General features: G+C 50.1%; 2 protein-coding genes across 3 annotated transcripts in view; both read right to left on the reverse strand.

Annotated features, from left to right (window-relative positions):
- TBCD (tubulin folding cofactor D) overlaps positions 1–7,846 on the reverse strand; it is a 144,049-nt gene extending 136,203 nt beyond the window's left edge. Inside the window, exons 1-2 of one of the 2 annotated variants that reach the window (XM_018065386.1) lie at positions 7,497–7,846; positions 6,268–6,318 (exon numbers count right to left, since the gene is read on the reverse strand). In XM_018065386.1, the coding sequence (XP_017920875.1) occupies positions 6,268–6,318; positions 7,497–7,704 (259 nt within the window). In that variant the 5' untranslated portion in view covers positions 7,705–7,846. The remainder of the gene's footprint in view (positions 1–6,267; positions 6,319–7,496) is intronic. The other variant, XM_018065385.1, reaches the window with a different exon arrangement.
- On the reverse strand, positions 8,721–17,891 carry FN3K (fructosamine 3 kinase). The gene is made up of 6 exons (XM_018065388.1): positions 17,496–17,891; positions 15,140–15,291; positions 14,032–14,123; positions 13,469–13,551; positions 10,025–10,147; positions 8,721–9,164 (listed from the first exon to the last, which is right to left on the reverse strand). The coding sequence occupies exons 1-6, from the start codon at positions 17,634–17,636 to the stop codon at positions 8,826–8,828; spliced, it is 930 nt and encodes a 309-aa protein (XP_017920877.1). The 5' UTR covers positions 17,637–17,891; the 3' UTR covers positions 8,721–8,825.

Below are 17,915 nucleotides of genomic sequence, written 5' to 3' on the forward strand. Positions count from 1 at the left end.
ATCTGACTGCCAATGCAGGAGACAGGTTCGATCTCTGATCCAGGAAGATCCCACAATCCACGGAGTAGCTAAGCCCGTACGCCACAACTACTGAGCCTGTGCTCTCGAGTGAGATCCGCAACTACGGAAGCCCGTGTGCCCTAGAGCCCATGCCCCACAGCAACAGAAGCCACTGAAATGAGAAGCCCACGCACTGCACCTAGAGAAACGCCTGCGCAGCAACAGAGACCCAGCACAAGTCAAAAATAAAAATTTTTTTTTTCCCAAAAAAGGTGCAGTGTCTCTTGAATATGGCGGATGCATTAGAACAGCCAAGCTCTAACGGTTTTTGCCAGATCATCAAAGAAACATGCAACCTTGTGTTATCCTGATGGAAGATTATGTGTTTTCTGCTGACTAATTCCAGATGCTTTTCTTCCAATGCTGCTGTAGGTCTAACTGGGAGCAGTACTTGTTAGAATTAACTGTTTGGTTTTCCAGAAGAGGCTCATTAAGAGAGGACTCCCTTCCAATCCCACCACAAATACAGCATCACCTCCTCTGGATGAAGACCGGCCTTTCGTGTGGTTCATTCAGTTCACTTGCCCCATAATCTCTTTTGTTCCGCATTACTGTATAGTATCCACTTCACTGCCCATCACAATTTGTTTTTAAAAACAGAACCCTTTCATGACGTTTCAGTAGAGCATCACATGCAGAAATATGGTCAAGAAAAAGTTTTTTCGCAGCTTATGTGAGACCCAAACAAAGCAACAACATAACCAAGCTGGTACAAATGATTTTTTTTAACATTGAAGATTGTTTAATAAGAAAATAAGTGCAAATGATTTTCAACACTTGATTTGGATATTTTGAGTATGTAGGCTATCTCCGGAGAAGATGATGGCACCCCACTCCAGTACTCTTGCCTGGAAAATCCCATGGGCAGAGGAGCCTGGTAGGCTGCAGTCCATGGGGTTGCAAAGAGTCAGACATGACTGAGCGACTTCACTTTTACTTTTCACTTTCATGCATTGGAGAAAGAAATGGCAACCCACTCCAGTGTTCTTGCCTGGAGAATCCCAAGGACAGGGGAGCCTGGTGGGCTGCCGTCTATGGGGTCGCACAGAGTCAGACATGACTGAAGCGACTTAGCAGCAGGCTATCTCCTGCATGGTATAACGCTGACTGTTCTCAATTAATGTCTCAATTTGATTGCTATCAACTTCAACTGGTCTACCTGCCCATGGAGCACTGTCCAGTGAGAAATCTCCAGCATGGGACTTTGCAAACCATTTCTGACAGATCACACACAGTCCCTTCTCGATACACTGCCCAAACCTTTTGTTTTATTTCCACCGTGTACCTTTCTTGAAATAATAAAGCATATTTTGCCAAAAATGTTGTTTTTCTTCCATCTTCATTATTAAAATGGCTATATAAAAACTCACCAATTTTGATAAAAAAAATTTTTTAATGGATGCTGACATGACAGCTGTCACAATATAATCTAACAAAACTGTTTCAAATGAAGTTAAAGACAACCAAGCACTACTAGAGCCCACTTATGGAAAAAACCAAATGAACTTTTTGGACAACTCAGTATTTTCAGGCACTAGGATGACAGCGACTTGTAACCAACCAGCTGGACTCTACAGCTGCCCAAGCTGTCCACTAGAAAATAATTTTTAGAACCCACTGCAGAGAAGGGGGACTCAAGCAGAGCAAAAGCTGCTTTAGCTGAAATTTGCAGGGCAACATGCCAGAAGCAGCTAAGCAGAAAACGAGCTCTGGAAGTCTGAAAGGTCCCCTCCAACCTCTGGCTGAATCTTCACATGCACAGTGGCTAGAGTCCACTAGGCTGGGTAAGAACTGCCAGGAAGCTCTAAAGCAGAGCCCCCATAGCCCATACAGGGCTGACATTCAAACTCCATCGAGCCAGAGTGCAGAATCCTTGTTGAACACCCAGAGCCACCAGCAGACATTCCAGAAAATTCTTTACTTAGTAGTAAGACTAAATTAGATTAATTTGTCAAACTGAAAAAAAAAAAAAAAGACTAAATTAGAGAAACCCTAGAGAAAAAGCTACATCTGCCTTAACAAAGCTTAAAAAGAATTGAAAGGATATAGATGATATGCAATTAACTAAACTGTCTGCTAAACTTCACTCTTTAAAGACAAAAACCTTAAAGCCACCCAACATAAAAATCACAATGTTAATCATCCACTCAAAAGTTACTAGACATACAATAAAAAAGGACAAAATAATGCCATTTGCTGAAATATGGATGGACCTAGAGATTGTCACACTGAGTGAAGTCAGAGAAACAAATATATGATATCCCTTATATGCGGAATCTAAAAAGAAATAATACAAATGAAATAATTTACAAAACAGAAATAGACTCATAGACTTAGAAAAGGAACTTACTGTTAGCAGGGAGGGAAGGGTAGGGAGCTTGAGATATCCACATGTACATATTGCCATACTTAAGATGGATAACCAGGACTTTCCTGGTGGCGCAGTGCTTAAGAATCTGCCTTGCAAATCAGGGGACTCGGGTTAAGACCTAAGGGGCTATAACCAAGACCTGACACAGCCAAATAAATGGATAATCAAAAGGACCTACTGTACAACACAGGGAACTCTGTTCAATGTTATGTGGCAGCCTGGATGGGAGGGGAGACTGGGGGAGAATGGATACATTATACATATGGCTGCTTTGCTGGCACAAGTTGTTAACTGGCTATACCCACAAAGTTTCAAAAATAACGACCTTCCGTAAGTATTACCAGGCTATTGTGATGATTAAACTGAAGCATTTAAAATCATTTAGAACAAGGTAAATACATTAAGAGTAAATGAGTATGAATGAGCAATTCACAAAGGGGAAAAATATTGTGCATATGTAATAATAAATGTTAAAAAAAAATTCGTCCTCACTAGGAAACAACAAAATGCAAAATAAAAGCACATGATGGCTTTACCCCCTTTAATAGGTTAACTTTACATTGGTAAAGATTTCAAATATTCAAATCTCATCTTGGCAATGATATATACTGTTGATAAAAACATAAGGTGAATTTGAAGTTAAGTATCAAAAGCCCGAACTGACTGATCAAACCAGTTAATGCTAAAGGAAATATTCATTAGAAGGACTGATGCTGAAACTGAAGCTCCAATACTCTGGCCACCTGGTGTGAAGAGCTGACTCACTGGAAAAGACCTTGATGCTGGGAAAGACTGAAGGCAGGAAAAGGGGGCAAAGGGGATGAGATGGTTGGATGGCAACACTGACTCAATGGACATGAGTCTGAGCCAACTCCAGGAGACAATGAAGGACAGGGAAGCCTGGTGTGCTTCAGTCCACGGGGGTCACAAAGAGTCGGATGGGACTGAACAACAAATCAGAAGCGCAGCACTTTCACTTTTAGAGTTCCTGAAACTCTAAATTGTGCAGAGGTGCATGGATGTTTAGGCTACTTGGAAGAGCACAAAACTGGACAAAGCAGGAGTCCACACACATCTGCTTCCTCTTTCTCCTAAGAGCCAGTAAAATTAAAGCACAGCTGCACAAAACGGAAAGTCCTAACCAATGGCAAGAACGGGAGAGAGCAGATGTAAAGACTTCTGAGGAAAAGCCAGCTCCAAATTAAACAGGCAGAGAAGCCCACTTTATAGACGCCCAAATGCAGAACCAAGGAGAGCCCAGAGTCAGGAGGCACGGTGCAGCCCAAGGTGGGGAAGGGCCTGCAATCACTAGCCCCAGACACACTCCACTGGGACCACGCTCTGAGCCAACCCTTAGGAAAATGAAGGGCTCTCCGGAGAAGAAAAGAACGCCCCAGATAAAGGCCTTCATTCTGGCATCTGGAGCATCCTCAGTGTGATAGAGAATTCTCAACCAACCCAACGGCTCTAAGAGAAAATCTGTCCATCGACTCGTCATACTGCCCCACAAGGAGCTGCCTATCAGAATCTCGTTCAGGAAAAGCCCAGAAGAAAATGCTCCAACCTACGAAACAGAAGCAGAGGAGCCGTTGTCTGCATCCATTTGGTCTGAACCAGCAAGATGAAAAGATCAAATTACAAGGAAAACCTGACCCCAGAGGAAAAAGGAGAACCTGGGGACCAGCAGAGATAAATCAACAAAGAGAAAAAAATCCACAAGGAAGAGAAGAAACAGCAGCCAAGAGACTTCAGCATGATGCCCAAGCTGTAACTGAGCCACCCACAGAAAGCGCAGCAGCAGCTCCTGTGCCACAGCTTGAGGCCAGAGGCCTGAGGTGCCAGGGACAGCCCAGGACAGAACGGAGGTGGGGCTGAAAACAGGAGGAGTGGTCCAAGGTCTCCAGACCACAGCCCTGTGCCAATCCAGGCAGAAAACTAAAGGCTTACTCAAGAGTGGAGAATACCATAGCCACTGGCCACATCTGGGCTTTTTTTTTTTTTTTTTTTTAACTGAAATCCATTTTAAAATTCAAAGAAGAAAGCAAAAAATAAGATGAAATAAGATTAAATTCAGTTCCTCAGACATACGAGCCATATTTCAAGTGCTCAACAGCCACATGTACCTAGTGGTGACCTTACCAGACAGACAGCACAGATCCAGAACATTCCATCATGACACAAAGCTCTCCTGGACAGAGGTATCCCAAAGACAGTAGGCTGAAGGGCTTAGGGCTGGAAGCCAGCCTCGGTGCCTGACTCAAAAGGGAATTCTGGGTTAGAAAGCCCACTACAGGACCCTCCCCATGGGGCCATGGGACTCCCCTCCCCACAGGGGGCTGAGGGACACAGCAACCAGGCATGTGCTCCCCAGGGAGGAAAACGTGACCAGTAAGACAACTGTGAAATACACCCAACCAGGGACAAGCACTCTTAGAAAGTAAAAATGATTGTAAAAATAATTCAAGAACAGCTTCTATGTGCAAAAACAAAGATCTGAAAGTAGGACTATAAAGGAAAAAGCTTAGGGACCCACAGGATCACTCCTAGAAATTCAATACCCAGTTCACAGGCACACCAGAAGGCAGAGCAGAGGAGCGATCAAAAACACACCAGAAGCAAAGCCCCCTAAAAGATTCAAGTCTTTAGCGTAAAATTGTCCAGCTAATGCCTAACATAAGAAGAGAATGGGATTGTGGACACAGAGAGGGAAGGGTGGGATGAATTTAGACAGGAGCACTGATATATATGCTGCTGCTGCTGCTAAGTCACTTCAGTCGTGTCCAACTCTGTGCATCCCCATAGACGGCAGCCCACCAGGCTCCTCCGCTCATGGGATTTTCCAGGCAAGAATACTGGAGTGGGGTGCCATTGCCTTCTCCATATATATGCTACCATGCGTAAAATAGACAGCTAGGGGCATGCTGCTGTGTAATACAGGGAACCCAGCCCGGCACTCTGTGATGACCTAGAGAGGTGGGATGGGGGAGGCAAGGTGAGGCAGAGGCTCAAGAGGAAAGAGATAGGGGCATACACTTATGGCTAATTCATGTTGGTGTACAGCGGAAACGAATGCAGCTTTATAAAGCAATTATCCTCCATTTTTAAAAAAATGTAATAAAAACACTTAAGAAAACAAACAATCAAAAAAGGCCAAGAGTGAGTCATACCCTCCTAAAATACCAAGCTCCAGAAACTTTCCAAGGCAAAAAAGGCTCCTGAGAAAGAAACGCAGACATAGACTTGGCATAACTGGATGAGAGACTATGGACCCATGCCCTCCATCCCCACGCAGCCAAACAGGCATGAAATGCATTTATGCTGCCCAAGACAGTGCAGAGTTCAGAATGCTGACCTTCCACAAAACCTGCTGGTTACTTAGAAAAATCCACACGCACAGCACCAGCCCACTTTTTAAAAGGCACCTGTGTGCACACTGAGGCTAACTGTTGGTGCCTCTCTGGTGATCTGAGATCTCCAAAGCCCGGGTGGCAGGCAGCACTGATGATCCCACATCAGAGGTGAGGAAACTCAGGCACAGAGCAGCTCAGCGGCAGAGCTGGGATATAAATCCAGGCAGTCCAGCCCCAGGGCTGGTGACCCTAACCAGCACCCCGTGTTTCCCTCAACGTAAGTTACTATCACTACCTTCCTCCTTCCCAAGTTCACTTCCAGGAGGAGGTGTTACTACTGTTGGCCCCACTAACAAGAACAGCCTGGGCAGTTTATCCTGATAGTCTCAGCTGGTGTGCAGGCACGTGCGTGCGCACGCACACACACACGTTCCAAGGCCTTTATGATTATCTGTAAATGATCAAAACCTCAGCTTCTGTTCTTACCTAGGTGTGGGTCCAACAGGTGAGGCTGCTCCTGATATTTGTCCATTATTACTAAAAAGAAAAACGTGAGACTTAACATGAACCCTGGAAACCCTTGAGTTTTCCCACGCAGACTTCCCAGACAGCTCCCAAGAGCACAGGCCAGCTGCAGTGAGCCCCCCAGCCACCCGCCTCCTCAGGGCCACACTACCCCGGCCTCTGCTCTCTGTTTGCTCAATGCACCTTCCTCTCAGATCCTCACTTCTTCCTTCCTTCACTGCCTGCTGAGAGCCAAGCTGAGTTCTCCCCTTCATTAGGACAAACACCTTCCATGCTCCCTCTGCCACACACATCAAGCCATGTGCCCTTCTAACCCCCTCATACTATGGCTTTCTTTATCCCAGGCAGCCTGGTTTCTACTCCTACCAGCAGCTAGAACCGTTCCTATCAGATCCCACGCCCACCTGGCCTATGGCAGTTCTCATGAGCCACACACCTCCACATCTGACCACTTCCCATGAATGCGAAAGCCGGCTTTCACTGCTCCCTGGATTTTCACCTCACCCTCAGGACAGTTCTGTGCCCGAAGTATTTTCAGTGCTAACCCAAGCAGCCAGCCAGAGAAACGGGCACAATCAAGCAACTAGCCCAAGTGGCAGAGCAGGATTCGAACCCAAGGAGGGGTTGCTCAAGTGAGTGCCCTTCCTGAAGTTAAGAATTGTTATCACAAGTCCACCAAGGCAAAATCATGTAGAAATTTCTATAGCTACAAAGGTCCCCAAGGACGGTTTTACTGAATCACAAAACCCTACATAGTTATCTAACCACAGGATCTTAAGGAATCGTTTGTAAGTTATCCGTTATAGACAACGGCAAGGGTCTGACTAAGCATCATGCGCTGCCCGGAGCAGCGCTACCGCACTGGGCTGCATGCATGGTCTTGGCAGAGCCACGGGCGCTGAGGAGAAGGCTCTGGGTGGGGGCCCCCGCCCGTTCCTGTCTGTTGGGCCTCTCCTGCACCCAGTGCCCCGTTCACACAGCTGTCTTGGAGGAAGTGCGCTTTGCGGTGGTCCCAGGACAGGGTGGGGACAAGGACTGGGAAATGACCCACCCAGGGGAGCTCCACCATCCCTCCTCGTGACGGTGGAGGCCCACTGCCCTCCCTCTCTTAGGCACGCCCGTGTCTGGGGCCGCAGGAAAGGAGACTTGCACACTCTGCACGCTGTTCCCCTCCTCCGACCCGTGCGCACCCCGAAATCGCTCCAGGGCGCCCTCCCGGGCCGAGCGGTCAGCTAGCACCACCGGCAGGCGGCCGAGCAGCTCCCGCGTCTCCGCGCTCTCGCCGAATGACTCGAGGGCGGCGCCGCAGGCCAGAGCCGCGTCCTCCGCGGCATCCTCCACCGGGTCCTCCGCAGGGTCCTCCGCGGCGCCCGCGGCCGGCTCCTCGCTCAGGGCCATCTTCGGCAGCCGGACTACGCCCTCGCGCGACGTGCGCGCAGTGGGACTCGGGGCGTGGGACACTGGGCACGCGGCGCTGGGCACGGGACGCTCAAGATGCCTGAGGCTGAGAAGGCGGCAATAACGCCAGCCCCGCCCCCAGGAACTCCGACCTTGCACGCCAGCCCCCGCTACGGAACGCGCCGGCCACCAAAAGAGTTCGCGCGGAGGCCGTGCCGAGCCTGGGTGGGCAGGGCCCAGGGGACAGGGGCGGGGCGGGGGCGGAGCACAAGGCTCCGGGCCGGCCGCGCCTCCTTCCCCGCGCACGCGCGCTGTTTCCCCATGACCGCCGACAGGTGTCGGGAATCTTTCTACAATACAAAGCAGCCCACAGGTGCGCAGGCTGCAGTGGGAGACAGGTACTTAACAGAGAAGGGTTGACGGGGCGCTCGTAACGCCCCGAAATAATTGGTGATGTGGGCGACTTGGTCTTCAGAGACCCACACTTGGGTGGCTGCGGGGCCAGCAGCCCCGCCCCTCCACGGTGACACCCCGCTCACCCTGGACACCCCGTGCACCTACCAGGGCACACCCGCTACCCAAGACTCCCGCCCGCGCCCTTGTCGACCAAAACTACCAACTGCAAAATGGAGCACGGGAGAGGGGCAGTGGCTCCAGCCCTTGAAGGGTAAGGGGGCTTTCTCCCACCCGCCCACCTCAGTAAAGGTGAACTTGAACATCAGCCCCAGAGCCACTGCTCAAGAGCTGAGCCCATTCCATGGTGCCCAACTCTACCTAAGCCAGAAACAGGAGCCCTGAGTCCACGGCGGGGACTGTGACACCAACTTTTACCGAACCAAACCCCAGATCTGTGTGAATTTCTATACAATTGTCATGAAAGTATCCAAACTCTATGTTCCCCCTAGATTGGACTAGGTGATGAGCCTGGCAGAGAACTTGCAGGTGGTCTGGGCCCCCAGTAAACTAACCCAGCTGCATGGAGGACAGAGACGCAGGTGAAACTAAGACACACACAGTTCCATCCCTGACACCCCCATGGGCTTTATTTGTCCCTGAAACTGCCTTGGTGCAGCCACCCTGGTCCCTTGGCAAGCAGCTGGGCAGGGAACACAGGCGGGCTGCTATTTGAGAAGCTTCCTCATGGTGCCCAGGGATGGGCTCCTGTACTGCCTACCGAAGTGGTTCCAGTGGTTCAGGTAGTTAAAGAGCTGATAGAGCAGCAGCCGCCTGTCAAACCCTGGAGCCTTGGGGACCTTCTGGTGGTAGGCGGTGAAGAAGGGCCTGGGAAACCCCCCGAACATCAAGGCAATTGCCAGTTCAAACTCAGAATGGCCATAGAAGGAGGCTGGGTCATAAATAATGGGCCCGCTGTCATCCTCTGCCACATTTCCCGACCATAGATCCCCGTGAAGAAGGGCAGGGACAATCTCCAGGCCACAAAACAAATCCGGAATCTTCACCTAAGAAAATAATTATGGTACATAGAGTTATCACAGGCCTGGGAGCCACAGTCTCCTCATCCAATACTTGGAAATAAGATAAAGAGGACCTTGTGTTTACTCAGGGTCCAACCACCACTGCCTACTAAGCCCAGAGATAAAGATCCTCTGACTCCAGGGGAATGTAATTTTGTCTTGGTATTTACTGTTAATTTAGGTCTAAAAGCTCTGCAACATTAGTGATTGTCATACAGTAAAGAACCTCGGAGGTTATGGTTTTACCATCGTGTAGAATATGAATCTGAGTGAAGTTTTTTTGTATGTAACTTAGCAAACTTTCTCTGCTATTCTTTTATTTCATAGCACATACATATCTGCACCTCTTTTGTAGCCTGATTATTTCAGTAAGGAGTTCAATAAAATTTCTTTTATGCGTGCTCATGAGGGACTGATATGCGAGTTCTGTTTTTAACATCTTGAGAGTTCTGTTTTGAAGCCAGTCACTCTGGGGCACCTGCTGTTCACACCTGCTCTAAAAGGTAAAACATTTGTGCCTTGGTGGAAAGAACAGCATAAGAGTGGGCAAGAAACTAGTAGTAAGTGCCACCAATCACAAGTCAAACACCTACATTTCACATGAGCAAAGTTTGAGGTTAAGTATCTGATGACCCAGGAAGTGAGAGGTGCTCTCAGGGGCCACCCCTTCTCAGTTTCTGCATCGAACCAATAGTCAGGACACTTACGTGTCCATGATTTGCCCAGCCCTGCTCCAGGTTCAGCGGTCCCCTCTCTGGCTCTGTTCTAGCAGAGGGCCCCACACAAATGTGTTGAAGGCTCGTAAGAGGCCAGCCCTTCTCCCAGAGGATGACTGCTGTGCCCACCTGTAGCTGTGACCAGAGTTCTCGAGCCTCTCGGTCAGCATAATCCTTCTCAATGAGGTCCAGCTGTGCTTGGAGCCGGTGCCGGGTGAAGAAGGTTGGCCAGTCGTCCTGCCACTCGTTCACCTGAGTGACAAGGGAAAGTAAGGGGCTGGTGCTGCAGCTGGTGGTCATAGGACAGAGTTATGCGTGGAAACTGCCTAAACCCTAGAGCAAACACTAAAAGAGCACAGCAAATGTTATCATTGGCCAACAAGGGAGACAAGATGAAAGCATTAAAAAAGGGTTAATTCAGAAGAGCGTAAAGGGGGAACAAAAAACAGATAAGACAAATTTTAAAAAAAAGAATGACAAGACGACAGATCCAAACCTAACCATATCAATAACTACATTAAACATGAATGGTCTGTGTGTGAATGTGAACGTGAAGTCGCTCAGTCGCGTCCGACTTTTTGTGACCCCGTGGACTGTAGCCCCCCAGGCTCCTGCGTCCATGGGATTCTCCAGGCAAGAATACTGGAGTAGGTTGCCATTTCCTTCTCCAGGGGATCTTCCCAACCCAGGGATCAAACCCAGGTCTCCCCAGTTAAATGACAGATCAATAGGTTGAAAAAATAAAGCAAGACCCAGTTATAAGCTGTGAAGAAGATATGCACTTTATACATAAAAACAGAAACAGGTTAAAAGGATAGAAAAGATAAATTGTGCTAAAAGAAAGCTGGAGTGGCTATATTAATATCAAAGTAGATTTCAGAGCAAAGACACTGACTATAAAGTCATTTCACAATGGAAAGAGAGTCAACTAATGAGGAAGATACAATAATCCTAAACATTTATGTCCCTAATATACAGCAAATAAGCACCTGAATAGATGCTCCACATCCTTAGTCATTAGAGAAAACAGAACTTCACTGAGATACCACTTCACAATCACTAGGATGGCTACAATTATAGACAAAGGAAAATACCAAGTGTCTGAGGGTGCAGAGGGCCTGGAACTCTCTACACTAGGGGTGCAAATGTAAAATGATAGAACCACTTTGGAATATATTTCAACAATTTCGTAAAAAGTTAAATATGGGGCTTCTCTGGTGGCTCCGTGGTAAAATAAATAAATAAATCCGGCGGCCAGTGCAGGAGACATGGGTTTGATCCCTGATCCAGGAAGGTCCCACATGCTGTGGAACAACTAAGCCCGTGGGCCAGCGCACTGCAACTAGAGTAGCCCCTACAGCAATGAAGACCCAGCACAGCTCAAAACAAGAGATAAATGTTTTTAAAAAGCAAAATATGAACCTACATATGACCTAGTCATTGGCTCCTAGGTATTCACCCAAAATAAATGGAAGCATGTGTCCACACAAATTCTTATACACAAAAGTGCATAGCAGCTTTATTTGTAAAAGCAAAACTTGGAAACAACTCAGATATCCATCAACCAGTGAATGGATAAACAGACTGTTGTTTATTGTACAATGGAATGGACTTTTGACACGTGTAACAACATGGATGAATACTGAAATGACTGTGCTGAGTAAAAGAAGCCAGCGCACAGCATGTGATTTCATTTACATTAAATTACGCAAAATGCAAACCAGTCTATGGTGACAGAAAACAGATCAGTGGTTGCCAGGGCAGGAAAGGGCAGGAGGAAGACATTACAAAAGGGCACTGGGACAATTTTGGGATGACACTTTTTGACACACTGACCTGACTGTGGTTAGTGGTTCACAGGTGTGTACACATGTCCAAACTTACCAATCTGTACACTTTAAATAAGCGCAGTTTATTTTATGTCAGCTATGTACCTCAATAGAGTTTTTTTAAGATGCAAAGCTTATTTTATACAAAGGGTTACTTAATGAAATTCCTTAAGGGAAGAACTTTCCAGACAACATGCGCCCCCGGTCAGCATCCTGTGCTAAGGGTTGTGGTCACTGAACCCCTGGGTTCATCCCCTTTGCTAGGTGCACCTCAAGAGAAAACGGGAGTTCCCCTCCCCAAACGGCCTAAGGTATAGGGATGGCATGCCCTCCTGCCCCATCTCCTGCCTAGGCCCATCATGTCCCAGCCTTGGTCTTCCTCCTAGATGACCAGGTCATAAAAGACACAGACTGTGTTTGGAGCTGGAGACCGGCATGGCTAGCCCTCCCCCTGGACAGAGGGGCCATGATCCCCTCACCCACAGAAAGACATGAACTTCCCCTGAGCTACCAAGGCAGGGCCACCTGGGTTCATGGCTGGTGGGTGGACCCAGGCTTCACCTGGACAGAGGACCAGGATGTGTGGTGGTCAGGGTCTGTGCTCTGAAGTCAGAGGGGCCAAATGCTGGCCCTTCTACTTACCAGCTGCACGACAAGACACCGCCTGGCTTCTCTCCACACATCGTTTTCCCCATCTATAAAATGAGTCAGTAAAAACCTGCCTCCTGAGGTTGCTATGGAAACTAGGGAGCTGAGTTGGACATGGCAGCAAAGAAACCGTGTCAGTACTCTGACCAAGCCAGTGGTCCCAAGGGGGCTCAGCTCAGGGTACCATCATTCAGGGTTGCCCCATCAATGGCTGAAGCCCCTTAGGGCCCACTCAGTCGTCCCAAGGAGTAGGAAGCTTCCTGAAACTTCAGGCTGGACCCTCCAGGCTGTGTCCATCAGATGCTACGTCCTGTACCATCTTGTCACCGCACGAGGAGGTGGACCAGGGGTCCTCCCAGGTCTCCCACCCCTTCCTAGCCAGGCTGTAACTAACCTAAGTTGGTTCATTGATCCTAGACTCTGATGGGCATGCTCAGTGGCTGCCTGTGTCCCTAACAGGCCAGCTCCATCCTCACCAGCTTCACACATTGGGGTTCTGTGTACAAGTTCATTCCTCAGTTCTTGAAAAATCAATGTATGAGGTCAAACGAGCCTTTGTAGACTTGCATTCTTAAACTCAACATCTGAAGCAGGACAAGCCACATTTGGACACACTGGCCTGGAACCACTATTGTGCTGGTCACTAGCCCCAGATGGCTATGTAACCCCCGGGGGAGCTGGCTTCAGCAGAGATTCATAGGGTCTTAGTAATCCTGGTAAACCACGGGGTACAGTTCTAGGTACCCCAGATCTGAGGACTGGCCCTTGACTGAGATCCCCAAATCTGCCCCTAGCTTCATAAGGGTTTTGCTCCTAGTGACTCTGCCTGAGAAAACAGCCCTCTGTCCACAGCCTTTGCACCTGCTGTTTCCCCTACTTGGAATGCTCTCCCACCTGCCCCACAGCTCCTTGCCTCCTCTGAGCTCAGCACAGTGAACCTCAACATCAACTCTTCCAGCTCAGACTCTGCTTTCAGGAATCAGGTAGTCAGACTTCCTGGTGCCCAGGGAACTGGAACTCTGTTATGCACAAGGGGTGGAATGAGCAGCACTGGAGCGCCAGGAGCTAAGCAGGCGGACCCTCGCCAGGCACTCACCTGCGGGATGAAGCCGCAGCAGGTCACTGTGTGGAAGCCGAACTTGGCCACATACCGGGGCCCGGCACCCTCAGCCCTCTGGCCTGTTAACAGAAAGAGCTGCTCATCTTTCTCTTAATGTCAGACCTCAGCAGAGCATCAGGACCACACTGCTAGGATATGGGTGGCTGAGGATGTACTCCAAGAACATCGTGGAGGCACACCACCTGCCACATCTTCCCAGGTCCCTGAGCCCCACAACAATCCAGCCTTGGGACCCAAGCCTGCCCAGTTTCCAGGGATGCGATACCAGCTAAGGTCACCATGGGATGACGTGGTCCACACACAGACCAGGCAGAACATGCCTGTCTCTAGCACATTGGATAACAGGACTGAGTATAAAGGGGTCATGAGCCAATTCTACTAACTTATCATCAAAACTCTTTTTTAACAACCTCATTTTTCACACTGCAGTCTATGAGCAGGTGGCATGAAACCCAACCCATTACTAAAATGTCCCCCCAAGCACCTACCCAGGGTAGACGCACCCAGGTCAAGGGTTCACAACAGCATTCTGAACGTACCCACTCTGTTCTCCTCCTCCCTCAGCTTCTCCCCGAGCTTCTGGTTGTAAAGGTGCAAATCTGCCATCTGGTCTCCAAGTTTTGATGCCTGACTGAGGATAGAAGAAAATGCAGCCAATTGAAATCAGAAACAACAACCAGGGAACATGTTCCGTTTTGAGAAATGTTTTAAATACCTTAAAAACAACTCTCTGTTCTTTAAAAAGTGAAAAATGAACTGTAGGCAATAATCTTCTCCGAAACAATCAAAATAGTGTAAAATCACCCAAGAAGGGTAGGCTTCTATTGAAGCCTATGGAAATACCAGGAATTAAGGATCAAATACTGAAAAAGTTAAGAAAAAAAAAAAAGGTCCCAATTTTTGTAAAAACAAATATAAATCACAAAAAAGAAAACGACAATCACACATTATAGCTGTGACTGCTCCCTGCCGCTGGGATGCCATGTGCCTTTAGTCTTCTTTTCAAGAGTTTGCCTCTCCCACCATTTTTTAAACAATAGGCATACATAACTTTGGAGTTCCCCAGGTGGCGCTAGTGGTAAAGAACCCGCCTGCCAGTGCGGGAGACATAAGAGACTCAGGTGCCATCCCTGGGTGCAGATCCCCTGGAGGAGGGCATGGCAATCCACTCCAGTATTCTTGCCTGGAGAATCCCATGGACAGAGGAGCTTGGCAGGCTATGTAGTCCATAGGGTCACACAGAGTCAGACATGACTGAAGCAACTTAGCATGGCATAACATTAATAATTAGATTTTAGATAATTACTAGATCAGACCTCACTGCCCATACTGAACAGGCACTGGTATTCACTAAAAACAGAGTAACAGATGGTTCAAACGTGCTTATTTGGTGCAGCTTTGTGAAGCCAAACTAGCCTCAGACTGGCCCTGTGTGGAAAACAAGAGCTCCTGTCTCCATCAGGGAGGCAGGTGTGGCTCTTGGCCCTGCCTCTGCTCCTGCACTGAGTGATGTGGGCAGCTCAGCAAGAGGCTGTTCCCTCTGCCTCTCATCTCCCTCTCTCTGTCCCTCGGTCCCCCTCCCTCTGTCTCTCTCTCTCAAATACACACACACACTACACACACGCACACTCTCTGTCTGTCTCTCACCTGCTCAGGCCCCTCATCTTCAGATACTCCATCACAAAGGCAGCCCCACCTCCAGGCAAGTCAATCACCTTGATGGGCTGAGGCACCCGCACCAGGCCAGTGCTCCGAAGAGCCTCCAGGCTTGCCATCTCCCCCTCAAACATCTTCCGGGCCTGTGTACAGAACATGGCTGTGAGCTCTGAAGCCAACAGTGGCTCTGCAGCCAGGCTGAAGCCAGGAATCACAAGTGCCCAGGACCTCCGGATGCCGAAAACTGACTGGGAAGCAAGGCATCAGCCCCGCAGAAAGCAGGATGCAGGTGGCCCCCTTCGGATAGGACGGGGCTACAAAGACGAGGTGGCGCAGGGAGCTTGGGGTGGACAGGATGCTGATGTCTGCAGCAAGTGCCTGCCCTGAGAGGGGAGGAAGCACAGGCCATGGTGGGGGGGTGGGGTGCTGGGGGTGCTGGGAGCACCATGGAGATACCGTGGGGCCTGTTGGAGTACTGGGAGTATCATGGGAATACTGGGAGGTGCTGGGAGGCCATGGGGGGTCGTGGTAGACCATGGGGGTGCTGGGGTGCCACAGGGTGCCACGGGGTACTGGTGGGGCAACTTGGAGTGCAGGGTAGTGGAGGATCCAGGGTAGGGCCTGGGTCTGCTTCCAGGTTACCTGCCCCCACAATATCTGGGGCACTTACAGCAAATGAGGGGCAGCATGGGAATGTGACTGGGGCACACACTTGGGGCATGGGAAGCCAGGGGCTGGGGGGGTCAGCTGGGCCTGGACTTGGGTCCAGGGCCAGTCCCCAAAGGCAAGCACCCAGCAGGGCCTGGGGACTTGGAAGGAGACATCCACCCCACCCAGGAAGAAGATAGTCATGCCCCAGGGAAGCAGAACAGCCTTCACCGGGACCCAGGGGTCTTCCTACTTCTAAAACATTTTGCACAAATATCCCAATTTTAAATTAGGTGAACTCTCACTTCAGGTACACTACACCTGGGTTAAAAATGTGTTTGTTATAATATGATTTGTGACTATCTCTGGCTATAGAATTAACCCTCGTGAACAAGACCAAAACATCTATGTCCACATAAGAAAAGAATTTCATCTTTTAATTCAAGTACCTGAAGGGAGAACCTGCAAGAAGTCCTAACTCCCAATCCACACCTAGAATCATGGAGTGGGGTGTCCAGCGACCCTCAGTCATGCTCCAGGGTGAGCTCCTAAACACAGAGGGGCAGCACACACCTGGGCTTCAGCTTGCCTACGTCCTGAGGGCTTCACCTGTCCCCTGTTCTCGTGTATTGATTGAGCACCTACTGTGTGCCAGCACTGAAGTTTTCAAGGGTGAATAGTGGCATCCCAGCCTGGAAGAGCTTTTAGGAGCCAGCTGTGAATGTTCTAGGGCCAGTGTGAACCTTGAACCCAATAACGCTTCCCGGTAGGTGGCACTGAATTATTTGGGTTCTGAAACCAGACTCGAACAGTTCCCAGCGCCAATGGAGCAGGGAACAGACCAACACCAACCCACTGGCCATCCTGGACAGTGCTGCAGGGAGACTAGAGGGATCATCCTGGGATTTCCTCCCTTCCACAGCCAGCCCCTCCACCCACTGCTGCATCTCAAAGGGGCTTGGCCCTTGGGGCCTCCCTGGAGTACCCCACCAGAGTCAAGGAAATGCCATCCTTGGCATCCTTGGCACTTTCTGTAGGTGCACACACAGAAAGTCAGCCATACTGACTTTCTCCACCTGTGAATATATCTATGGAAATATACATGGATAGTATATTAACAGCAATATTTTAGGCTGGCAATGGAAATCAGGTCCAAACACAAGCAAGGCCTGTGAGTAGAAGAGCAGGGACCTGGCCCTCAAGATCGGGCAAGGGTCCCTCCTGCCTCTTTCCATCTGCCCAGGAGGACCCAGCCGCTAAGGGGAATGCAGACTAGAGCTGGGCCCCAGGGGAGTGGCAGAAGCAGCTCAGGACCCCAAGCCTCACCTCCGTGTTTGATGGGTAGGGAAATTAAAACAGACACCTAAAACGCCTGTGCATCCAGGCAAAAGGGAGTAAATGAACCCCGCAGCAGAGAGAACCGTGGAATCCTGCAGAAAAAGCTTGAGCCCTCCTCCCCCAGCTGGTGCTAGCCCTGCAAGTCCGCAAGCTGACCCCGCGGCTACGACGCCAGGGTTGGCCCAGAACCAGACCACAGCGCCCCCTTCCCCTGCGCCCCGGGTCCCCTCGCCCCGCTCCTCCCCTCTCCCACTTCCCCCAGCCCTCCCCTCCCCGCAGCCCCTTCTGCTTCCAGCTCCGGAGGCGGACCCAGGCCGTGGGGGAGGAGTGGGGTGGGATGGGATGGGTGAGGGGCACGCACCAGCGTCCTGTGGCTGATCTTGACAAACACGGGGCCGGCATCTGTGTCGTAGGCGCGCCCCTCGCTGATGCAGCCGGCCCCGGGGCTCCCGAAGGCGCGCAGGGTCGCGGTACGCAGCTCGGCGCGCAGCAGCTGCTCCATGGAGGCGGAGGGGGGTGGGTGGCAAAATGAGGGACGGAGGACACGGGGACACAGGGGCCAGGGACCGCGCAGAAAGCGGGCCCGAGCTTAGCTCACCGCTGACGCTGCCGAGGCAGCTGTCCGCCGCGGGGGAGGCTCACGCTCTGCGCGGCCTGCGGGCTCCCAGCGGCTCCCAGCGCCCCAGTGTCCTGCCTCCGGGTCCGCCTCCGGCGGGGAGGGGTGAGGTATGAGGGCAGGGTGCTGTCAGGCCGGGCAAGCGTTCCTTGTCTCGCACCGGAG

Source organism: Capra hircus, chromosome 19 (assembly GCF_001704415.2).
Source record: "Capra hircus breed San Clemente chromosome 19, ASM170441v1, whole genome shotgun sequence".
NCBI lineage: Eukaryota > Metazoa > Chordata > Mammalia > Artiodactyla > Bovidae > Capra > Capra hircus.